The sequence below is a fragment of the Tauraco erythrolophus genome, chromosome 19 (genome assembly GCF_009769465.1).
Source record: "Tauraco erythrolophus isolate bTauEry1 chromosome 19, bTauEry1.pri, whole genome shotgun sequence".
NCBI classification, from domain to species: Eukaryota; Metazoa; Chordata; class Aves; order Musophagiformes; family Musophagidae; genus Tauraco; species Tauraco erythrolophus.
This window is the reverse complement of record NC_141483.1, coordinates 197,846-221,930: the sequence shown is the minus strand read 5'-3', so window position 1 is coordinate 221,930 and position 24,085 is coordinate 197,846. Positions and strand designations below refer to the sequence as shown.

Below are 24,085 nucleotides of genomic sequence, written 5' to 3'. Positions count from 1 at the left end.
ATGTCCCAGGAGAACCTCCTCGGCATGGACGAGGGAGCGCTGCGGAAGCTGGTGAGCCCCCGCGGGCGGGTCGGGCGCTGCCCGCAGTCTCTGGCCGCTTGTGGCGGCTCGCGGGGAGCCGGGCCGGTGTGTGCCCGGCGGGCCCCGGCGCCCTGTGCCCGCTGGCGGAGCGGGGGCGGCGGCCGTCCGAGGCGCGGGCAGCCGCGCTGGCGGCAGGGGCTGAGCCGCGGCGCTGGCGGCACCTCCGCGGGTGGCGGAGCTGCCGCTGCCTCCCAGCCTGGGGGGAGAGCGAGCCCGCGGGTGAGGAGCTGCTGCAGTGTCCGGGGGGGGTCCCGGGCTGCAGCAGCACCTGGAGGGGCCCGAGCTGGCCTGGGTCGGAGCTCTGGGCACCGCTGAACTCTGGCACAAGCCCCTGTCCTGCCCCAGCGACGCCAGAGGCTCTGGCCCTGCGGCTTTGGCCGCGCTTGGCCCTTTGCTCACGCCCGTGCTCGGGCTCTAACGTCTGTCTGGTGGCTCCATCCCCTTGGCCGGTGGCTCCTGCCCGAGACGTTTCCTGCTGCTGATTCGGTTACCTGCTCGCTGCTTTGCTGGTGCCGCTTGGCTTGGGTCTCTGCTCCTGCGCTGCCTGGTGCCAGGAGCTGCTCCCCAGGCTCCGTGCCTGCGGGACTGGGTATCCCGTCCAGGAGCTGCTCCCGGCTCCGTGCCCGCGGGACCGGGTATCCCGTCCAGGAGCTGCTCCCCAGGCTCCGTGCCTGTGGGACCGGGTATCCCCTCCAGGAGCTGCTCCCCAGGCTCTGTGCCTGTGGGACCAGGTGTCCCCTCCAGGAGCTGCTCCCCAGGCTCCGTGCCTGCGGGGCTGGGTATCCCCTCCAGGAGCTGCTGGTGGAGCGATGTCCGAGTAACTTCCCTGTTCCGTTTGTTTCCCCGGGAGAAAGAGATGGAGCTGGGCCCTGGCCTCACGGCTGCCGGGGCAGGTGGGCTCATGGAGGATGAGTGCTTGTGTGTCCCAAAGGTGGGACTCTGAGTGCTGGGCTCTGACCTGCTCAGCCAGGGCTGTTGTGTCAGGAAGCCCTGCAAAGTGCTGCTCAGCTTTGGGCTGCCCTGCCACCTCCCCTCCAGCCCCAGGACACCGCAGGCTTGGGGCTGGGGGTTTGCTGGGTACCCAGAGGCTGAGTGTGGGATGGCCCGGGCCAGCGCTCGGGAATGGTTGCGGCAGGAAGCTGAGTCAGCTGGGAAGGCACGTCTGTGGAAACAGGAAAGAGTCGGGGTGCTGTGGCACTGGTGGGAAGCAGGAGCTGTGCTGTGCCATGGGGGGACAGTACGAGGGCTGCACTGCCCTGCCAGAGCTCCCTGACATGCCATCCTCGGCGCACTCTGCGTAACAACACGCAGACTTGCCCCTTGTTTGTGGGTTGAGGACCCCACTGCTCTTTGTGGGGTGACGTCAGGGCCAACGGGGAGTCCTGGAGGTGTGGGGATGGGTGGTATGGCTTTCTCCCTGTCCTGCCAGTGCTCTGGCTCTGCCACGTCCTGGCTGAGGCGTCTGGGCTGAGACAGAGCCCCAGGAGCGGTGACCAAGTGGGTGTCAGGTCTGTGGTGCAGCTGGGTCCCCAGCCAGGCTGGGGAGGTGGATCTTACCCACGCAGCAAACGCCGCTTCTCCCTGGGGCTTCATCTTTGACCCACCGGGGCTTTGCATCCCCAGAGCACCCTGCTCGTGGCTCAGGTCTCCCTGTGCTTGCACGCACGGGCTGGGGAAAGCCTGCTCCGAGCTGACGTGATGCAGGGAAGGAATTATTTTTCTTTCTGGTTAGGTTTTGGCTCCACTCAGCTGGAAGAGGATTAGCCCATATAAGGCAAAACTGCCTCTCCCTTTGCTTCCTCCCTGCTCCTCTGCTCTGCCCAGCCCTCTACTCTAGGCTGCTTCTTCTCCTCCTTTCTCCCAGCAAGTGAGACCTCGGCAGCAGTGTGTGATGTCCCTGGGGGTCCTGGAAGAAGGAGGCTGGAGGGTGCGAGCAGGTCCCTGCAGCACCCATGTCAAGACTGTTGCCGTGCTGGCTGGGCTGGGAGCTGCCAGGGAGGCTCTGCCTCCCATCTCTCCCCGTAGGCATCCAGCGGTTCCCTCCCCAGCTGCCTGTTGATACCCCAGTCCCGGGGATGCCAGATGAGATGAATCTGTGGTGCAGCACGATGGTGACCAAGGGCTTGGGGAAGCCCAGAGAAGCAGCTGTGGGGAACAGGGTAGGTGCTGCTGCAGGGTGGCCCTTAGCTGGGTGTCTGGAAGCAGAGGGTTATTTGAGCGCTCAGCTCGTGCTGAGCTCCAGGCAGTGACCTACTGGCCCTGGGCTGGGGAATGCTGCCCTCTCCCAGCCCCTCCAGATCTCGGCCTGGTTAATTAGGCAGGCAGGATGCAAATCCCCTTGCAGGCAGAGGCAGGGCAGGCTAGAGCTAGTAAACTCACAGCCACCTTCTTACACCCAGTGGCCTTTGGGAAAGGCTTCAATGGCCCTGAGGAGCATTGTATCCCTGCCATGTCCCCGTCACCCAGCTGTCCTTCCTGCTTTCCTTCGCTCTGACAGCAAGGCTTGGATCTGCAGGAGGTGCTCGATGTGCCTGGCTCCTATCCCCGGAGCAGTTTCCCCATGCCTGGGCTCCAGCCTCCCAAGTGCTCTGTGCTCAGCCTCTCCCGGGAGCCGGATGGATGCCGGGCTAATTACAGCCCTGCTGGAGGAGCTGCCAGCTGTGCTGGGGCATCATTGGGAAAGAAGCTCACGGGTGCCTTGCCAGCACCCTTTTCACAGAGCCACTTTGTGTGTGTGCCGAGGCAGGCGTTTGCGTGTAACCATTCATTTACTCCTGACTGGGCAGGGCCAGTGGGGCCCTGGCATGTGCTGATCCCTGTGCCTGCCCGTGCCGGCAGGGTTGGGCCCCTCGGCCCCTTTCCACCCCCTGGCTCCAGCTGTGGTTTCCGGCACGCTCCCTCCTGCCGCTGACCACAGAGTGCCCAAAGCTGCTTATTTGCCTCATCCTGGCTCCCTGCTGACGTGGGCTTGGGACGAGACTCTTTCTCCATCCTTGCTGCTGTTTCTCCCGGGGGGAGAAGCCTTCCAGGACCTGGGTGCAGGTCAGGTCCCAGCTGGAGCCTCATGGGCAAGGCAGACCCTGGAGCTGGTGGGTGGGTGTCATGCAACACACGTGTCAGGGTGTCTCCTGCTCCAGGGTGTGTGGGGCTGGTGTCCCATCACGTCCCCCACATGCTGGGCACTCCTGGCTCCTGCAGCTGCTGCCCCCCATCACCCTGACCCAGCTGCCGGGGCTGAGCCATGTACTGCCAGCAGCTTATTTAGGGAAGGGCTGGGGCCTCAGCTTCCCAGCATGCGGCAGAGGAGTGCTTTTCTGCCCTTAAGGCCTTCGCACGGCTGTGGGCAGAACCGTGCTTGCCGTGAGACCTCCGCCTCCAGCCTCTCCTTTTGGGCTGGAGCAGGCTCCATCGCTCCGTCGCTGCCGCCCCACGCACAGCGTAACCGGCTTCCCGGCCAGCCAGGGCGGCTGCGGTCCCTGCTGGAGCAGCAGCGGACAGCCCTGTCTCAGTGCCTTTGTCCGGGCAGCGTCCCCGCCTGCGGCAGCATCACCAGGGTGTGGGCAGGCAGGCCCAGTGCAGACGGGAAGTGGGGGGGCTTCTGTGAACAGAGGGTTTCCTCTCTGATGTCCCCCTGCCTTGGCACAGCAGCTCCTGCTCTTCCAAGCTGCTTCCCTGCCCTTGTGCCAGTGGAGATACCAGCTCCGGATGAGAGCCCAGGGGGCTGCTGGCCCCAGCTCTGGCCAGGAGGCAGATGCTTGTGCCGCTGCGGGATGCGATAAGCGTTTGCAGCGTGCTGGGAGGGGTGATGCTGCCAGCTAGCATGGTGGGGGCTGTCAGGGTGGGAGGGAGTACTCGGGCTTCAAGCGGCTGCCCCGGAGGTTGCGTGTGTTTTCAGCACTGAGCTGGCTGGGAGCAGCTGCCCTGGGGTCAGTGGTACCAGCTGCTGAGCATCCTGCTGGGGTCTTCTCAGCGGGGGAAGGATGATGTGATGCTTCTGTCTGGGCCTTGAGACTGGCAGGAGCTGGAGTACCACAATTTAGGCTGCCACTGTGAGGTGGTACATGACAGCTCTGTGCCTGTTGGCTTCACTGGGATGGAAATATCCTTCCCCTGGTCCCCAAACCCTGAGCAGGGAGGACCAAGGGTGGTGACTTTGCGGAGGGATCTGTACAGGGAGGTTTCTGCGTGTGGGTGGTGGTTTGGGGCCCTTGGTGCTGCTCAGCCCTGGTCTGTCCGAGGCACCAACCCCGGATTCCCACTGCAGCAGAACCTGAAGAGCCCGGATGGGTGGCCTGGCGCTGGCCCTTGGGACTGGAAGGGAGGGGACTGAGGCTCTTGTCCCATGGCGCAGCCGTGACTGCTCCCAACTTGATGCTGACAGCAGCTGCTGCGGGTCATGGGGTTTGTTTTTAACAAGCTCCATGGGAAATCACCACCAGTGCTGGGTCGGTCCTGATGTCCCACAGCAGGACAGCGGGGCTGTGCCTGCCCCGGCTGGCCTTTCCCTGTGGATCTGGCTGCCTTCTGCCCCTCTTCAGCATGGAGGTGCCTGTGCACGGCTCCCTCGAAGCACTTGGGCTAGTGGCAGGGCTGGGGCTGTGGACCTGATCTGGAAGAGGGGGAGCAGCTCTGGGTGCCTATACCGGGTTCTGGTGAGTGGCCTTGGGTGGGCTGAGGAGCACCCATGAGATGTTCGTGGTGGGATTGTGGAGAGATCGTAGCCGTGCTTCCCACATACAGAGGGTAGGACTTTGGTTTAGGGTGGATGCCTCTCTGAGAGCTGCCTGCCATCCTGCAGTGCTGGGTGAATGTGGGGAGGGCTGCAGGGGGGACCCCTCCTTGGGCAGGTGCTGACACCCTTCCAACAGCACCTCCTGGGGGCTGTGAGGGGAGCTGGATCCTCTGCTGTCCCCCCCTGCCAGCTACTGCAGGGGCTGGCGTGGTCGGGAGGGCTCGTCCCTGTGCTTGGTGCCACGGTGGGGCAGCGCTGCAGGGAACCCACCCTTAGTGGCTGCGTGGAGCACTGATGGGCATTTGTGCCACTCGCCCCTGTCTTCTTGCCCCTCACATGCCTGGAGGTCTCAGTGCCAGCGTGACAGCCCTTCCTCCCCAGGGCTGGTCCCAGCATCCTGCCCCTGGGGGGGGCTGTGCCCGCTCTCCACGGGGCCAGGCACTGCTGGGCAGCACGCGCCATGCGCGTGGGCCCTGCCAGACAGACAGCCCATTGTGCGGGGCGTGGGCAGCCTGGTGGAGGGCGACACCGAGGCCGAGCCGGAGTGCCACCGCGGCCGGAGCCGGTGCTGAGCCCTGCCCTGTCGCACCCAGCTGGAGGCAACGCTGGACCTGGCCGAGCGGCGCCGCATACGCTCGGCCATCCGGGAGCTGCAGCGGCAGGAGCTGGAGCGGGACGAGGAGGCGCTGGCATCCAAGCGCTTCCGCCCGGAGCGCGGCAGCCACCGGCAGGACGACAAAGAGAACTGGCCACGGTGAGTCTAGCGTAGGGCTGGGGTCCCGCTCACCCCCTGCTTCTCTCCCAGGGGGTGGTGGCTTTGATGCCCAGCCCCACCGTGGCTTGGACAGATTTGGGTGGGTGCGAAGGTGGGAGCAGCCTGGTGGTGAGCAGCTTGGCACGTGGAGGGGCCCAAGGCCTGAATTTGCCGGTTGCCACGAGGGGACTTTGCTCCTGAGCACCCACAGCAGCTCCTGGCCACCCCCGCGCAGGTCCCGGCGCCTGGAGGAGGAGCAGCAGGTGACCCTGGCCGCCTTGTCTCAGCAGCTTGAGGCCATCACGGATGTGGAGGAGCTGACGAAACTGGTGAGTGACCGTGTCCTGGGGCTGCTGGTGTGCCGAGGTGACCCCGCTTCTCTCCCGGGTCTTTCCCTCTTGCAGCTGCGGGCAGCGGGTGAGTACGAGGAGCGCAAGCTGATTCGAGCTGCCATCCGCAAGCTGCGGGCCGAGGAGATCGAAGGTGAGGCACTGTCCCTGTGTCGCCCTGGAGCACCCAGGACACGGGCAGCTCCTTCCTAAACATCACTTTTGCTCCCATCCAGCTGCAGCCCTGGCTGGGAAGGCACAGAGCAGCCGGAGGGACAGCAGCGAGCCTCCCGCTGTGCCCGGGGATGCGAAAAGCAGCCGGAGGGATGATGCTGAAACGCCAGCCCTGGCTGGGAGTGGGAAGAGCAGCCAGAGGGGCGATACTGAGCTGCCAGCCCTGGCCAGGAGTGGGGAGAGCCATGGTGAGGGCAGCACTGAGCCCCTGGCTGCCGGCAAGAGTGGGGAGAGCAGCCAGGACGATGATGCAGAGCAGCCGGCGCTGGCTGGGCCGGAGGAGAGCGGCTGTGGGGGCACTGCGGAGCTGCCTCCTGCCCAGGAGCCCAAAGGCTCGGCGGTGAGTGCACGGGGTGCCGCTGGGGAATAGGACTGCTGAAGACCTCCTCACCCTTCCCTTGGGTTCCTGTGTCAGCCTGCCTAGGGCACAAACCCTTCCCTTGGGTTCCTGTGCCAGCCTGCCTAGGGCACAAACCCTTCCCTTGGGTTCTTGTGCCAGCCTGCCTAGGGCACAAACCCTTCCCTTGGGTTCTTGTGCCAGGCTGCCTGGGGCACAAACCCCCGGGCATGCTGGGCTTGCCCACTCGAGGGGACTGGGGCAGGTGGAGCTGGGGTCTCTGGGGACGTGTGGGATGCTGGGATTTGCCAGCATGGCCCCAGCAGTGATGAGCTGGGACTCGGGGCTCAGGCCTGGGATGCAGCCTGGGCACCAGTGCTGTGGCCAAGGTGTCTGCAAGGCCACTCGGTGCGCCTGGCGCACCCCTTCCCACTGCAGCTCCGTAGGGATGGTGCTCTTTGGAGGCGACAGCTGCTCGTCCTGCCTGCACCAGCTGCCTGCTTCAGTCCCCTTGCACAGGTAGAAACCTTCGCCCCTCCATCTCCCTCCCCATGCCAGTTGTTCCTGCTGGCCCTCGAGGGGCCGGGGCTCACTCTGGAGAGAGGCTGGTGCCCACCAGCCATAGTGGGGCCCTGGCTGGGGGAAGGATGAGCTGGTGGGCAGGGCTGGGAGGAACAGGGAGAAGCCTGGGTTTCCCGTGCAGTGGTGGTGACCCCGCAGGGGACGATGGCTCCGTGGCAGTAGGAGGTCCCTGCAGAGACACCGCACAGGGTTGCCCTTTGAGGGAGAGGGTGGGGAAGGGAGAAGCGGTGGTTAAAACCACAGCTGAGCGGGAAAGCTTGGATCCCCACATCCACCTCCGTTCAGCCCAGCTTCCCCTTCTGCCTGCCCCCAGGGCTTGGCAAGAGGCTGCGGGGGGGACGTGGCCCTGTGCCACCTTTCAGCACTGTCTGCTTTCCCCATCGGATGCACTGGCATGCTGCCCTGAGTCCTGGCCATGCTGGGACATCTCCTGAACAACTGGCGAGGCTGTCCCGCTCCATCCTGCTGATTACTCCAAATCCGAGGCCATCCTGTGTGGGGCACAAACCCTTCCCTTGGGTTCCTGTGCCAGTCTGTCTGGCGCACAAACCCCGGCTTTCCCTTAAATGGCAGTGGTGCCTGGGTTTGGGTCCTGGTTCCCCTGTGCCCCCTCCGGGTACAGGCCCCTCTCTGTCTCCGCCCGCCCTTGAGTGACATCAGCACCTGGAGTCCACAGTGCTCCTAGAGGCATTGGCACAGCCAGGACTGGCACGGTGTACCCTGGCTGATGACACCAGGACACCCTGGCCCTACTTGGGTGTGTGTCAGGGATGCCCCTGGCACTTGTGTGTCCTTGCCACTCCGGTGCAAGCGCGTTGTCCTATGCCCAGAGCATCACATCGTTTGCTGATCAGAGCTGCAAGTGCTGTGGGCAGGGACAGGGTGATGCAAAACTGGGTGCTCCCTGCCTCGCAGAGCCCTGAGGTGGGAACAAGAGTCCCTGGGCTAGGGAACAAGAGAGGATGAGGCACTGGGCAGGGGCTGTCCTCTCCTTCCGCCTCCTGGTGTCCATGCTGGACAAGGCTGGTGTACTCATGGCAGAGGCCACAGAGGGACCAAGAGCCAGCTCCTTTCTCCATGCCCTGGTGCTTGTCAGCCCCATGCAGAGCCCCAGGTCCCTGAGGGGTACACGGGATTTGGGCCCCACCTTCAGTAGACACAGCATCCCTTTCTCTGCCTGGCGGAGACAGCAGGATATGGAGATACTTGTCCTCCTGCAGTGACCTCTGTGCAGGGGGTGGCTTGTCCGTCCCTGGCAGCGTGCAGGCAGGTACCCAAGTGGCACAGGAACAGGCCACAGTCTGTGGTGTGTTCCTGGCCGGGTTGCAGGGATGGGACAGGGTGACTCAATCAGAAAGAGGAGCGGGGCTGGCTCTGCTCTCACAGCCTGCTCTCCCCAGGCCCATGAGCGAGACGACACGGTGGAGCAGGAGCACGTCCTGGCTGGGATGCAGGAGCTACACAGCCAGCAGGCAGGAGACCCCCAGAAACCCAGCACCCGAGGTGAGTCCCTGTGAATTCCAGTGGCAAAGCCTTGTCTGGGTGCGCGCCTGGGCCTAGAGCAGCGCCAGGGCCAGCTGTGGGCAGGGATGGGAGGATGGAGAGGGCAGCACGGCATCTCCCAAAGCTGCGGGTGGGGAGCTGGGCGCCTGGGGGGGCTGTGGGAGCAGGGATGCTCTGCAGGCAGCTGCAGGCTTCCCCCATGTGGAGCCTCTTCTCTCTCCTGTAGCCATGGTCTCGGGGACTCTTGTGCTCTTGGAGCTGCAGCCGGCCCTGGAGCCTGGTCTAGAGCCCGAAGATGGTGGCAAGGAGCTGGAGCAGGGCCAGCCATGCTCCCCGGGTGCTGCCCAGCCCGAGGGGCAGCAGCAGGCAGCCTGGAAGGAAGGGCACCCAGGCAGCCCTGCCACCGCCCAGGAGCCCAGTGGAGGGCAAAGCTTCCGTGTGGAGCAGCCTCGCCTGGTCCAGCCCGGTGCCGACAGCTGGGACAGCAAGGTACAAAACTGGCAGCACAGGCTGGGGCTGCCACTGCCCTCTTCGCCAGGGGCTGCTGGTCCTGTGGGTGAAAGCAGCTTGCTGGGAGGGGGGAGTGGGGTGCATGTGCCCCCCCAGCTGACTGCTTTGTCCCTTTCCGTCCATGCAGCTTGGTGGTCGGGTGCGCAGCCAGGTGCCAGGGCCAGCCAGGACGTACAGGGAGCCACCAGTGGGTAAGTGCAGAGCCATGGAGAGGGAGCACTGGGGCCACAGGGGACCCCTTCAAGCCAGGCAGTTCTGCCCCAGGGGGCCCCCACTGCCACCCGTGCCCTGCGGCACATGTATCCTGGTGGCATGGGAAAGGGAATCAGTCCTGGGGACGTGGCTTAAGCCCACGTGGGCTGGGGCAGGAATGCGAGAGCAGGACGTGGCCAGGCCAAGGGCTGTCCCCAGCTGGTGGCTGTTTGCTGCCCGGCCGTGCGGTGGCGATGCCCGCCCCAGCTGGTGCCAGGGGTGCGGGGCGCCAGGCGGGCTATTTAGCGATCCCCCAGCTCCAGGCTGGGCAGCAGCAGGGCCATGAAAGGGAATCGGTGCCGGCAGCAAACCCCAGCCTTTTGCATTCTTTGTCCCAATAAGGCCGAGAGCCGTGCGCCGGCTGGCTCTGACCCCCCCCACCGGGGCCACGCTCACTGGCCCGGCCAGGGCCCAGCACCCTCCAGGTCCTCCCTGCAGCCTTGAGTGATCGAGGTAGCCAGCAGCTGCCCTCTTCCTACTGCTGGGAAAACCATCCCTGCAGCTGTGCCGGGAGGAAATGGGGAAGGGGGGGACGGACTAACACGGACCAGAAAGCAGCTCTCTGCCCCCAGGGTCAGGGTTCCTGCTCAGAGCCACCCTTGTAGGGGGAGGTCACCTTCCTCCAAGAAGCCCTGGGGCACTGCTGGCTCCTGGGAAGGCAGAAACCCTGGGGAGATGCTGGAGGGTGGTGGGCTGCAGCATCGCACAGCCCTGGGACAGCGGGAAGCATACAGGACCTGACTCCCCCTGCCTCACCTAGGGGCTCAAACCTGGGTGCTGGGGAAAGGCTGAGCCCTCCCGCTTCAGCATCAGCGACTCCGGCCCCAGGCCAGGGCGCTGCCCGATCAGTGCCTGTCTGTGCCCTGGCTGCCCGCCGCTCCCTCTTGCCCGCTCTCCAGAGGTGGTCCTGGGCTGGCCCTTCTATGCCAGTTCCTGGCTGGTGCAGGGGTGATCCTGATCTTTCAGTGCAGACCCTGGTCACCACTCCCTGTCCCGCCGGGGTGCGGGTACCCCAATCTCTGTCCTGCCCTCCTCTGCGGCACGGTTTGGCACTGCAGGGCAGAGCCAGCTGCCTGAGGCACGGGGCAGCCTGTGAGTGCCGGCGGATTTTGGCACTACGCTCTGGGGAGTGTGGGGTGATAGGGAAGGGAACCCCAGGGTGCTGTGCTTGGGGGGGGGGGGGGCAGGGACGGCAACAGCACCCTGTGCTGTGCTCACCCTCTGCTCCCGTTGTCCTGTTCCTTGCATATCTGGCCTGTCCCTTCCCACGTGGCAGTGGCCACCCAGGACGTAGCACAGACCCCGGCTCGCCTGAACACTCACCGATGGGAGCAAGCGCCCTCGTCCCCGCGCCCGGCCGGCTGCGTAGGTAAGGTCCCAGTGGTGGCCAGTCCCAGTGGTGGCCGCCTCCACACTCTGCTTCCCAGAGAGGTCCCAGTGGCAGGAGGTCTCTGGCGGAGCCTGGGCAGGCGCAGAGCTCTGTGGTGGTGGAATGCCGCTGGCAGAGCAGGGCTGGCTGGGCATCTGCTTGCCTGCCTCCCACCCAGCACCCATCCCTCCCCACCTATGTGCGCCAGCAGCCAGACCCTGGCAGAAGCGGGGGGGGGCGGAAGCTTTGAAGGGCTGCGGGCGCGCTGGGGGGGCAGCACACGTCGGGGGGGCATCTGGAGGGGTTGTGTGTGTGGTGGGGTCTCTGAGGGGCAGCAGACACCGTGCGGGCACCATGGGGTGCTGCATGCGTGGTGGGGGGGTTGGGGGGTGGCATCATGTGGGCACCCTGGGGGACAGCATGCACGGGGGGGCACCCCGGGGTGGGGGGGACAACATGCATCGCAGAGGGCACCCCGGGGGACCGCGTGCATCGCGTGGGGCCGGGGAGGGTGGGCGCAGCGTGTGGCGGGGGCACCGGCTGCAGCCCCGGTGATGCCGCCGCGCCTGTCCCCGCAGAGCCCAGCCCCGCCGGGCCGCTGCCGCGGGCCGCCTCGGTGCGGGAGCGCGCCCAGCGCTTCACCCCGGCCCCCGGCGCGGCGGGGGCGGGCGGCGCGGGGGGGCGGGCCGGGCCCGCCCAGTGGCAGCGGGGGCCCCGCACGGCCCCGCCGGGGCCCGCTCAAAACGCGCGGGGCGGCGGCGGCGCAGAGCAGCGCCCGGCCCCGCTCCCCGCCGGCCCCGGCTCCGGCCCCGACGGCATGAAGACCTACTTCACCATCGAGATCAAGGATGGGCGCGTGCAGCCCCTCGCGCCCCGCATCGTGGCCGCCCCCGGCAGCCAGCGGGCAGGTGGGCACCAGGCAGGGAAGACGGGCAGCGCGGGCAGGGGCATCCATCGGGGTATGGGATGAGGAAGATGGGTCGTGCAGGCAGGTGGCATCCGTCGGGAGGCTGGGTGGGGAAGATGGGCGGTGGGCACCTGTTGTGAAGATGGGATGGAGAAGGCGGGCAGCGCAGGCAGCTGGATGCTGTAGGGATGATGGGCACGAGTGGGCATCGCTCAGGGAGGTAGGACTGGGAAAGGTGGGCACCTGTTGGGGAGGTGGATGCTGTCGGGGCGATAGGCACCAGCAGGCAGATGGGCACTGGCAGGGCTGTAAGCACTGTAGGACAGTGCTCCCGACTGGAGGATGTGTGCAGTTGGACAGTGGAGCAAATGGGTGCCAGGGGGCAGTTGGGCACTGACAGGGTGGTGGGCACCAGTAAGCAGGTGGAAACCAGCAGGCAGGTGGGCAGCAGTGGGCAGGTGGGTATTGATAGGCCAGGCAGGCGCTGATGGGACACAGCAGCAGCAGCAGTGGCATTTAGGCACTGGTGGCCCCAGAGGCTGAGCGTGGGCACTGCCAGAAAAGCAAAGGCCACAGGCAGGAGCGTGCCTGGCAGTCCTCCCCCTTTGGCAGGGACGTTCAGCCTGCTCAGGGAGCTTCAGTACTGGAAGGCCATCTGAAGCAGCCTGTCCCCATCCCCACTGTCCTGCCACATTCGTGCCCCCGATCTTTCCCCAGCTCCCTACCCCACCCTCTGCTGCACGGTCGTGCTCTGTCCCCACTGACCTGCTGGTCCAGGGGAGTCCGTGCTGTCCTGCTCTGTCCCATCCGCGCTGCTGCGCAGTGTCCGATCCAGTCCTGCCCTTGATCCAGCCCCGCCTGCTGGCTCGGGATGCTCCTGGGGCCATCCGGGGCATCTTGGCTCCAGCTGTAAGTGCTGTGGAAAGTGCCCTTTCTTGGGGAGAAGGATGAGCCAGGGTGGCAAGGGGGGGCCTAGCTTCCCTGTCCCTCAAAGCCCTTCTCCTGTGCCAGAGCTCTGTGCCCACTGCTGAGGCAGGATGCATGCCCCAGCCAGGCAGCCCAGCAAGAGCCGCTCCGCAGGCGTAGGGCTGAGCCTGCCGGGCCGGGACTGGGGCAAACCCCGCGTGCCTCTTGCTCCCTTTGCAGAGGTGACCCTGGGGCTGCGGAGCACCCCCATCCGCATCACCACTGTCCCAAGCAACGTCAGCAGCATCAGCAGTGTCAGCAGCAATGTCACCAAGGTGAGTGCCCAGAAGGGCTGGGTGCCATGGGGCCGTGCCCCACTCTGATATGGCAGCTGGGCTTAGGTTGAGGGTCGAGGACCAGTGACCAAGGCAGGTGGGTTGGTGCTTGCAGGATGGTCCGGAGGGCCTGGCTGTTTTTTAGGGGATGGTTGTTTTGTTGTTGTTGTTGTTTGTTTTGTTTTGGATTTTTTTTTTATTTTTATGAAGACACCCTGGAGTCTATGTGTGGATGCACAGCCCCAGCCACATGAGCCCCATGCATCCTGGACCGTGCCACCATGTATGCAGACACTCGGGGGGTTGGGGGCAGGTGGGCTGGGAGCTTTTTGTAGGTGTCTCTCTGTCTTAAACAGCTTTTAGGGTGGCAGCAGCTCAGGGAAAAATGCTTTACCACCCACCCCTCTGTTTTCCCTCTTGGGAATAAACCTTGGCCGTGGGGGGGGACACCCTACCTGGGGAGGCTCCCTGAGGGCTCTGACCCCCCCGGAGCTGTGGGCTGGGGTTGTACCTCCTCTCGCTTTGCAATCCCGAGCCAACAGCGGACTGACAGCCCCAGCCCGCCTGGCCTAGGAGGGATTTTTTTGCCTCTGCTCCGTTTTGGGAGGAGAGCAGGACCCAGCCCCACCGGGCGCTGCACGCAGCGGGGCCGGGTGCACGCAGGGGCAGCCCTGCGTGTGCAGCCCTTCAAGTGCTTTTATCTGCTCCTGGCCATCTAGGGTAATGCCAGGCGCTCACGCACGTGGCCTTGGCAGCAGCCAGGATAGCGAGCGCGGTGCTGCCCTGCCTGTGGCCCTGCGCACGCCTGGCTTACCCGGTTGCCTCTGCGAGCGTGGCCCCACCGGTGGCTATGGCACCACTGGTGGCTGTGGCACCGCTGGCTCGCGCCATCCTTGGCTCAGCCCTTACCAGCATGAAGCAGGCAGTGCCCGCAGGCTGGCAGGGTTGCCCTCAAGTGCTGCCCGTGCTAGCCGGTGGGTCCTGCTGCTCCTGAGCAGCTCGCTGCCTGCAGAGGGGTGACTTCCTTGCGCTAATGCGCTTGGGCAGGTTTGGCCCAAGCAGCCCGTCAGCTCTCATTAAGGTATTAGCAGTGCTGCCTGCTGGGCTGGGGGGCTCGGGACCCATTGGCTGCCCGGCAGGAGACGCAGGCTCCAAGCGGGCTCCCAGCGGGCAGGGAGAAGGAGGAGGCAGCGGTGCTGGCAGCCCTGCCAGGTAGGGCTCAGCTGGAGGGACCAGCGGGATATGGGGATCTGGGGACACTGGCCACCGCAGCGTGTGCTCTCACTGGCAGGGCGCTGCCTGTGCCCGTTGCGCAGGGACCTGCTGCCCCTGCGGTGTTTGTCAGGGAGCGTGGTGGGTTGGGGGCCCCAAAATTTGTGGCTGGTGGCTGAGACCCTCATGCCAGTGCCAGCCTGGGGCCGGAGGCGTCAGTGTGCTGTGAGTGACGCCAGCAGGGAGCGGGAGGGCACTCGGGCGAGGGGGTGTGTGGGTGGTCCCGAGCCCTGGAGCACACCCAGCACTGCCATGTTCAGGGGCTGATCCCTCAGGACAGGCTCTACCCCACCTGCTGTGCCCCAGAGCACCCCCTGGGGGAGGGGAGCGTGCGAGGGCAGCCCCACACAATCCCAGTCCAGGAGGGATTCTTGGCCATGGGCGGCCGCCTGGGGCGGGGAAGGGGCCACACGGCAGGGCACCCCCTTGCTGAGCCGCCTGCTCCCGGGGCTGGAAATGCTGCCAAGTGTCAGCACCTGCCTCGGCCCCCCTGCGCGGGACCCCCGGCCGCGGCGACAGGAATAGCGCAGCAGGCGTGGAGTGGTGCCGGCCAGCCTCCGGCTGGGGGTGGTGCCCCCATAAAGGGCGGCTGCGTGGGGCTGACTGCAGCGCTGCCGCCATGCCGGGGGGCAGCCTGGAGATGCTGGTGCAGACCGGGGCGGCCGAGTTGGCAGAGCTGCGGCGGGAGCTGGGGGCTTTCCGGGGGGCGGTGGAGGAGCAGCTGGAGCAGGCGCTGCGGCAGGTGCAGCCCCTGGCACAGGCGCTGCGGGCACTGGAGGAGGAACACCTGGAGCTGCGGGCAGAGCTGGTGCGCCTGAGCCGCCGCCTCGACCTGCTGGCGCTGCCGCCGGCGCCGCGGGAGCCCCTCGGTGATGACCTCAGCACCCTCTTTCTGGAAGCACAGGACCCTTGCGCCCACTTTGAGGGCACCGAGGAGCCCAGTGGCGCTGTGGCCCATCCTCCTGCCTTCTCCAGCACGCGGCAACAGTCGGCCCCGCGCCTCTCCCGGAGCAGCAGTGGCGTGAGTGCGGGCAGCCCTGCCTCCCGGCAGCGCCCGTGAGGGGAGCGGGGGGGTGGCGCTGGCCTGGGGGGCTCCCGGCAGCCCCGGAGGTGGCAGGAGCCGAGGTGAAGCCCCCGGCACCATGCGGGGACCGTGGCTGCGGTGCACAGGCGACACAGTCACCAGGATCTGCTGCCGTTTGGGCTCGCTGCTGCCGGGGCCGGCGGCTGCCCGCTCCGCGTTGCCGGCATACCAACCGCTGCGCGGGCAGCTGTCCGGCCCCCGCCCGCGCACAGCAGTGGCCAGGCGTGGGCAGTGGCACGGGCGCACGTGGCTGGCGTCACCTCCCGCCGGCGGCTTTGCCGCGGGCCAAGGCAGCGGGACACAGGATGGGGCCAGGTGCGTGGCGGGGCTGCTCCGGCCCGGCGCCATTACATCCCGCCGGCTGCCTCCCTGCCTTGTTCCAGGCCTGGCCCGCTGCCCGCTTCACATTGCTGGGGGGTCATGCTGAAGGGACTTGGCGTCCCGGCTTTGCTCCGGCGGGGGCCGAGCTGGCCCAGATCCTGAGCAGGGATGTGGGGGGGGCGGTGGGGGGTGGCTCTTGAGCTCCTGCACAAGCTCTTCTCTCTGCTAAGTCCCTTAATTCCCTGGAAATCCCTTGTACTGCTAATGGTGCGCACTGGCTTGCCAGTACCTTGCCCGCTGCTGGGCACCGGGCACTGCCCAGCCTGGAGCACCCAGGCAGCCCCTGCCTGCCGGAGCGCCCTGGCAGCCTGTGGCGATGGGAATGTTTGGGGACATTTTGGAAGCCAGACTGAGAGTGTGCCAGAGACTGCCAGTCCCTCCGGGGGCAGGGGTTGCTGCAGGGGAAGGTTTCACGCTCTCCTGCCTGCTGGGATTGCTGTGGGTGCCCGTGGCCTCCCACCAGCTGTGAGCCCTTACGCTGCACGTGGCACATCTTCTCCTGGGTTCCCACTGCCCATGGCACTGGACGGGTGTCGGGGCGAGGAGAGGGGCTTAGGCTCAGCAGCATAGGTGGGGGGGTGTTGCGGCTCAGCTGGCGGGGGCTCAGTCGCACGGTGCTGTCTTGTAGATGGAGCCAGAGGTGGTGGAGCAGCCCCAGGCACCGAGGCGGGAGCCAGAGCTGCCCAACGGCACGGGGAAGGTTCAAGTGAGGGAGGTGGAGAGAAGGAGCAAGCTCAACGTCGAGGACCTGAACAGGATCGAGGATGAGGATGTTCTGGATAAGATGGTACCTTCTCTGCTGCCAGGCTCCTGGGGAAGGCGAGAGGACCCTGAGCTGGTGGCAGAGGGGTGATGCTGACCTCCACCTCCTCTTGCAGCTGGATCGGACAACAGACTTTGAGGAGAGGCGACTGATCCGAAACGCCATGCGGGAGCTGCGCCAGCGCAAGCGAGGTGCTTGGGGGCAGTGACCTCCACAGGGGTCCAGGTTCTGGCAGTGGCATGGCAGGTGCTGGAGTGGGGCGATCTAGCTGTGGTGAAGCAGGAGGGCACATAGGGTCTTCTGCTGCACCCTTGGCTGTGCCAGGCCGAGGACATTGTCCTTCCTGTGAGCCGGTTCTGGACTAGCAGCAGCTGGCAGGACCGCTGGTGTGGCGCGGACTGTGCCTGCCACCCCTGCCTCGCTGCTGATGCTGTCTCCCACCTGTGTTTGCAGACCAGCGGGAGAAGGAGCGGGACCAGCGGCTGCAGGAGACGAGGAGCCAGGCTATGGCAGGGAGGGCTGGCCATGCCACAGAGACCACCACCACACAGAGCACCCAGTCGGCCGACGGCTCGGCACGCAGCACCGTCACCAAGACTGAGCATCTCCTTCAGTCTAGTACGGGCTGGGCTGGGGGCGCAGGGCTTGCCCACCCGGTGTGGCCAGGCCTCCAGGAGGCCGTGCAGAGCCTTTCCCGGCGCTTTGCCATCACAGCTTCTCTCTGCCGCTCTCGCTGCTTGTCGTGGGTCTGGCTTGACTGCGCTGGGAGCCGGACCGTGGTTCAGGGCTGAGTTTTGCTGCATCTCTGGCTCACCCAGAGCCTCCTGGGGATCTTTAAGGGATCTGCTCTGGCAACTTCTCACCCGATCCTCTGCCACTCTGAGGTGGCAGGAGCCTTGTCTGCACCTCGAGCCTGTCTCCTGTCCCCTGCACCTCTGCTCTCCTGGTCCCTGGGTGGCTCAAGCTGAGAGTCGCTGCAGGAGGCTGAGAGATGCTCCAGCTCCCTGCTCCTTTGCACTGGCCTCTTTGCTCTGCTGGGGTGGCGCATGTCATCTGTCCCCCTCTGCCTGCCCTGGCCATGGCTCTGCCACCTGGCACTTCTCCCTGTTGCACTACATGGCTCTGAGGGTGCTCAACAGCAGTGGGTGTCTGTGGGTGCTGCTGCCCCAGCCTCAGCTGAGCCCCTGCTGCCTTGCTCCCTGCAGGTGATGGCACCAAGACCTCCCGTACCACAACGATGGAGTCGAGTTACGTGAAGAGATCAGACAGTAAGAGTTTCTGCTGCCCTTTCCCCACAGTGTCCTCTAGGCATAACCCCAGGGGCACTGCTGTCACCTGAGGCACCTGCAGAGCCCCCCGCCTGCCTGGCACCACTTCCCTCAGCTCCTGCCCAAGGTCTCTCTCTTTCCCTCTCTTCAGATGGCAACAGCACGTTTGTTCAGACCAAATCATCCTACAGCTCCTCTTCCAAGAAGACGGGCAGGTGAGCGGCAGTGCCTCCCCGGGGCCAGCTCCGAGTGCTCCCCGGCAGCCATCTGCTCACACAAACCCTCCCCTGCCCAGCTTGCGGTGCCCCTAGCGCAGGGATCTCCCCAGAGGTTCCTGGGCCTTGGGGCATACTCGCTGTCTCCAGCAGTTCCCATGGGTCCCTCCATGGGTGTGGAGCCATGTCTGCCACCCGAGCACCTTAAGCCAATCTTCTGATTCCAGAGACGTGGAGGTCTCCAAAGAAGCAGGGCTGGCAGCGGGCTGAAGCTGCCACAGTCCCTTCCCCAGGCTGCCCGCACCCCCCTCAGCTTCATCTGTCTCTCTCCCAGCATCTTTGACCGCGAAGACGAGAGTGCCTCCCGGCAGAGCAGCCTGGCTGCGCTGGAGCGGCGCCAGGCTGAGAAGAAGAAGGAGCTGATGAAAGCTCAGAGCCTGCCGAAGACATCGGCCTCACAGGCTCGCAAGGCCATGATGGAGAAGCTGCAGAAGGAGGGCGGGAGGTGAGGCTGGGCTCAGGGTGGGCTGGCTGGGGCAGCGAGTGCTGCGCGGATAACCCCGTATCTTCCGTCGCAGCTCGCCGAACCCCGTGGCAGCACGCACGGCCGTGCAGCGCTCCTCCAGCTTTGGCGTGACCAACGCCAACAGCATCAAGCAGATGTTGCTGGACTGGTGCAGAGCCAAGACCAGGGGCTACGAGGTGAGTGCCGCCTCCTCTCCCCATCCCTAGGGCTGGTCGCTCTGTCCCTCGGTAACTCTCCTGCTCTCGCAGCACGTGGACATCCAGAACTTCTCATCCAGCTGGAGCGATGGCATGGCCTTTTGTGCCTTGGTGCACAACTTCTTCCCTGAGGCGTTTGACTACAGCCAGCTGACACCCCAGAACCGCCGCCACAACTTCGAGGTGGCCTTCTCCTCTGCAGAGTATGTAGCTGTCGTGCCATCACGTGGGCTTGGGATGGCTCGGGGCGGCGCTCCTGCTCAGTGCCCAGGGCAAGAGGGGATGTGGGCAGGGGCATTGGTGCTGGAGGTCGGCACTCATCAGGATCACTCCCCCCATGTCATGCAGCAAGATTGGGACGCTGTGGGGAAAGCAGTGGCTGCGTGGATAGAGCCATGAGAGGCCAGTGCAGCCCAGTCTGGCATGGCGAGGGTGGGCATGGGGGTGCTGGGCTTCCTGGGTGTGGGGCAGAGCACCCAAAGGCAGGGCAGCAGCTACCCAAGCACACCTAGCCGCAGGCAGTACAACCCATGCCAGGGTGCCGGGTGTGGGACCACAGCCCCTGGGGAGCAGGGCTCGTCCGTGCCAGGCGCCTCCTTTCACAGTCATAGGGGCTCAAACACCATCGCAGCTTCTCCAGTCTCTTCCCTTCCCCTTTTGCTTCTGGTTTTCCTGGGTGCTGAGAGACGGGAGCGCGTCCAGCTGGAGGGCTGGCAGCCAGCCCCTCTCTCCTTCCTTCTGTCTCTCCCACCCACTCCTCCTACCCTCCAGCACCCTGCCCAGGGGCAGGGCAGGCGCGTGGGGGTCCCATCCTGGCCAGTGCACAGAGTGGTGGCGTGAGCTGGGAGCTCCCGCGAGCTCCCTGGGCGCCGCGGTGCTGTTCAGTGGAGCGAGAAGGGGGCCACGTGCCTGGCTCTTGGTGCTCCTGGTAATTGACTTTTTGCCTTAATTGGGGAACCGGTGCGTGGACTTGAGAGAGCCATCGATCTCTCCAGCCTGGAAGCCAGGTGGCCTCTCGTCCTTCCTCCTCCTCCTCCAGCTCTTGTGAGCCTCTTCTCCCCAGCTTCCTGCACCAGGGCTGTGCCGCGTGGTTCCAAGCGGAGCTGGGCAGGAGGGCTGGGCTTGCCCCCCCCATCCTCCCGGCGCTTCTATATCGGGGTTATATAGAGCGCCGCTCCACTCTGGAACCCACTCCTCAAGCACCCGGCGTGCCAGAACACCTCACTCCTCCTCTGCCTCCATCTGTCCTTCCCTCTGGACCTCACGCCTCTCCACGCCGCTCACCCGCCCTCCCCCTCCCTTGCTTGTGCCCCCCCCCAGATCTCACTGAATGGCCTTGGCGCAGCGGTGCCCGGAGCCCTCCTGCCCCTGCATCGCGCACCCCCGGAGCATGCGGGAGCAGAGCAGCATCTGCCCGGGGTGGGGGACGGGAACTGCATTGATCCGTGTCTCTTGTTTTCTCTCTTTCTCCCCTCCCCGACTGGGCTGCGGTCACTGGCTTGCCCCTCTCTCTCCCTGCCCCCAGGAAGCACGCGGACTGTCCGCAGTTGCTGGACGTGGAGGACATGGTCCGGATGCGCGAGCCGGATTGGAAGTGTGTGTACACATACATTCAGGAATTCTATCGCTGCCTGGTCCAGAAGGGGCTGGTAAAAACCAAAAAGTCGTAGCCCATTTTCACCCCCCTGGGAGCGATGGTGAGAACCTTCCCCTCCGAATACATGCCCGCGCCCCACTGCCACTGCTTGGCTGAGGAGCCGGGGAGCGGCCGTCGCGGCTGGGGGATGCCCGTGGGCGAGGGGCGAGTCCTGGCAGTGGTGGCCAGTGAGGCCAAGCTGTGGCCATGAGAGGGGTGGAGGTGGCTGGCTGGCCTCTGGCCTTCCAGAACAGTACCTATGGGGATCTGGGAGCGGGAGGACTGTGTCACCCTGGGGGGCCATTGACTTTCCAGCCGTGGGGATGGCTCTTCCCTCCCTGCTGGCTGACCCCGACCTAGGAGATTAGCTGCTGGGGACGCTGCTCTGGGGTTTCTGCAGCAGGATGAGCCCGAGGGGTGCCGCCCTGGGTATGGGCGAGCCCCTCCCGGAATGCCCCTGCATCACTGCTTGCACTTGCTGCCTCCTTCCCCTGCCCTGGGGTGCGTGGGGGCTGCCGGCCCCAGTGGGGGGGGGGGCCGCAGCCACTGCTGCAGGGCCGGGTGTGGGCGATGGTGCCCTGCCTGCGCGGTGCTGCCTGCTCATATATGGGCACGAGCAGGGAGCCTGGAAATTGTGAGTCAAGGCTTGGGACCTGCCTCGTCTCGCAGTGTTTGTGTCTTCAGGGCCATCCCAGCTGGCGCTGGAGCCACGGCTCCCCGGGCTCCGCGTGGCACCAGCACACCGGGGCCCAAACAAAGGCTTTATAAGGACAGAGCTGCGCTCTGCGCGCTGCCGGCCGTTTGCCATCGCCCCCCGAGCTGGGGCTGGTGGTGCTGGGGGGGCTCCGGAGCTCAGGCAGGGGCTTTCCCAAGGGCCTGAGCGTGGCCCCGCTGCCCCCCCAGGGCAGCTGAATGCCAAGGTGGGGCTGGGCTGTGGGCTCAGAGCCCATTGACTCCAGTGCAGCAGAGGCCTCATGGGAGAGCTGGGGCGGTGGGGTCAGGAGCAGAGTCCCACCAGAGCCCTGGGCTGGGTGGTTCTCTGTGACCCTGCTGCTCCCCAGGGGCCTGGCACCAGCTAGGGATCCCTCCTCAGCTGTGCCAGTGCCAGCCCAGGGGGCTGGGGTGGGCTGTGCTGGGGGGGCCGAGGTGTGCAGTGGGGTTACTGCAGCCTGGGGAGATGGGAGAGGGCTTGGTGGGGTGTTGTGGTGGTGGGTGGTAGCTCCCAGCTGCCCAGTGCATCCTGTCACTGGGACAGAGCCCCCTGCCCGAGGGTGGCCTCCGGGGCCAGAACAGCCAAGCTGGCCATGGCATCAGCAGGGGCTGCCAGTTCACGCCAAGCAGCCCCTGTGTGCAGGTGCAGCCCCCGCCTCGGGCGCTCATGGCCATGTTGGCCATTATTGGTGGCAGCAGCCTGGGGTGCTCCGGCAGCTTCTGTCCACTGGCAGGTACTGGCACCTGCGACGCTGCTCAGCAGGAGTGCAGGGACCTGGGCAGGGCTAGGGGGGTGGCAGCAGTGGCAGGGTTGCTGCTGCACACCCCTTCTCGCCACCCTCCCCAGCAGAAAGGCGAGGACGGAGTTTGCCAGTTCCCCTCCGTGCCCTGCGCGACTGTCACAGTGACTACCCCGACCCTGCTGACAGCCCCCTCAGGCTGGACCGCCCCAGCTGCCCAGGAAGCCCCAGCCTGGGGAGAGGGATGGCACCTGCAGCCCCAGGAGCTGGATGGGTGGTGTGGGCTGAGTGAAGGCAGGGTTTCCACCCCACAGAAGGGGCACTGACAGAGTTCAGAGGCTCCAGGTATAGGGGGGACAGCCATGGTTGCTCTGCCAGGGCCCCCCAGGATTGGCAGCTGCTGGAGCAGGGCCCTGCATAGACCCTAGCATGGCACTGGGGCCCAGGCTCGGAGGTAGTAGGCACAGACCAGTGCTAGGCTGGTTGAAGCTGGATGGTGCCCACCCCACCAGTGGTGCTGTGCCGTGCCTGAGGCAGGCAGCCCTGGGCTCTGGTCCAGGACCAGGGTGGGAACTGGGCTGGCAGAGCTGATGGGAGGCAGGGGAGCAGGGCCAGGGCTTGCAGCAGGAGGGATGGGCTCCATGACCAAGGCTCCCTGCCTTTCCATGGACTAGCTGGGAGGGTCTGGGGCAAGGGCACAGCACAGGCATATGCAAGTGGGCAGGCATGTAGGTCTCTCCTTCTCTCCCTACAATCTACCAGCGTCAGCTGGAGGAGGAGGAGGGTGGGCATAGCCTGAGCAGGGGGTGACTGCCAGCACCAAGAGCTAGGGCAGAGGAGCACCAGGGTGGCAAGGGGTGCAGGCAGGCAAGCAGCCCTGGTGCAGACAGCGCGTGCTCTTCCCAGTGCCAGGAGCAGCAGGACTGTGGGTACCGAGAGGTGGGCAGGGCTGAGGGCAGCAGTGCCCAGCACCAGCAGGCCCTGGGTGGTGTGGATCCCATGTCCCAGTCCCCACGGTGGGGCAGCCTGCCTGGGGCTGTGCTGAGAGCTGTGTCTCTGCAGGACGCTGGTGGACTGTGTGCCCCTGGTGGAGGTGGAAGATATGATGATAATGGGGAAGAAGCCAGACTCCAAGTGCGTCTTCACCTACGTGCAGTCCCTCTACAACCACCTGCGTCGCCACGAGTTGCGTATGCGGCAGAAAGAGTGCTAGAGCCTGCCCTGCCCTGCCTGCCACCCGCTGCCCCCTTCCCTCAGAGCTGCTGGCGGACAGGGGGGCTGCCTGCCCCAGGAGGGTCCGGGGGGGCCACGGGACTGGCGCTGGGGATGGGGGCCTCTGCCTTGCTGGAGTCCCCTCCACCCTGGCTGGCTGCGGGCTGACCTCATGGGCAGGGCAAGGCAGTGCCAGGCAGGTGCTGCTGGGGATGCTCCCCAGCTTGGCTTGCCTCCCACGCTCCAGAGCGTTAAGTTATTTGTTCTCCAGGAGTTGTTTGTCCCGTGGGCAGCACCCCCCGCGTCCCTGGGGCTGGTATAGGTGGGCCAGCAGCCAAGCAGGGCTGCGCAGCCCGCGCGAAGTTCTCCTTGACCCTCTGCAAGGAAGCCCCTCTGCCCGCCGTCAGCCCTGCTTGGTGCCACCTCTGCAGGGACGGCTTCACGGCCCCATGCTGACACCCTGCTTCCCACCGCACACGTGCACCCTGGGGCACTTCCACACCGGGGGGCTGCAGCACCCGTGTGCTGGGGAGTGGGTGGGAGGCGAGAGGTCCCAGAGGAGTGAGGGGCCCAAGGAGTGAGCTGGGATGGCAGCCCCCGCTCTCCTCCCCAGCTCAGGGCACCACGTGCTCAGCGCTGCTCGCCCCTCCGTCACTGTCTCTACACTCACGTTGACACGTGTACCAACACCAGCCAGACAATAAAAGTTTGTTCTCTAGGGTGATGCCTCCACTTCAGGTCCTTTTCCTTGGCCCCACTGCTGCTTTGTGTCACCAGTGCAGCACATGCCGCAGCACCCAGGGGAGGGCTGGCAGCCCTGCCCGCTCCTGGGCTTCTCTGCCTGCAGGCCCACTGCTCACCTGGCCTGAGGGAGGAAGGTGAGGGAGGAAGGCAGGGCACATACTGCTCCTCCTGCTCTAGGACAATGCCCAGAGCCAAAGGGCACCATCGGTGTCCCACCCTGGCCAAGGGCTGTTGGTTCACTGCCCTCTTCCACCCCCAGGCCTGGCACAGGGAGGATACCCTATGCTGCCATCAAGGTTGTGCAGAGCCGCTGACAGCGCAGTTGTGCCCGCTCCCCTTCCCTGGCCGAGGGCCAGACGTTTCCCCCCCGGGCCAGCACAGCCATCAGGCTTTGGCTCAGTGCCAAGGACCCACTTGTGGGTTCATACTTGTCCCCCTGCAGCCCCTGAGAGCAGCTCATCCCAAGCCAAGGTGCCTCATCCATCCATCGAGCCAGGGCGGGGCT

General features: G+C 65.8%; 1 protein-coding gene across 1 annotated transcript; it reads left to right on the top strand.

The window, feature by feature from the left end:
* On the top strand, positions 1 to 22,857 carry SMTN (smoothelin). Its single transcript, XM_086623767.1, has 20 exons — positions 1 to 51; positions 5,407 to 5,567; positions 5,803 to 5,896; positions 5,972 to 6,050; positions 6,133 to 6,470; positions 8,450 to 8,552; positions 8,779 to 9,041; positions 9,190 to 9,253; positions 10,591 to 10,683; positions 11,262 to 11,591; positions 12,737 to 12,831; positions 16,197 to 16,355; positions 16,447 to 16,522; positions 16,785 to 16,949; positions 17,537 to 17,599; positions 17,751 to 17,814; positions 18,149 to 18,319; positions 18,393 to 18,516; positions 18,589 to 18,740; positions 22,687 to 22,857. Exons 1-20 carry the CDS (start codon positions 1 to 3, stop codon positions 22,835 to 22,837), a joined length of 2,796 nt encoding a protein of 931 aa, XP_086479893.1. The 3' UTR covers positions 22,838 to 22,857.
* The last annotated feature ends 1,228 nt before the right edge of the window (positions 22,858 to 24,085 follow it).

Bases quoted from the DNA above. Each gene is read 5' to 3' on its own strand.
- SMTN (XM_086623767.1), top strand. From the start codon at position 1: ATGTCCCAGGAGAACCTCCTCGGCATGGACGAGGGAGCGCTGCGGAAG. The intron at 9,042-9,189 runs GTACAAAACTGG...CCGTCCATGCAG, and splicing joins CCGACAGCTGGGACAGCAAG to CTTGGTGGTCGGGTGCGCAG. The intron at 16,356-16,446 runs GTACCTTCTCTG...CTCCTCTTGCAG, and splicing joins AGGATGTTCTGGATAAGATG to CTGGATCGGACAACAGACTT.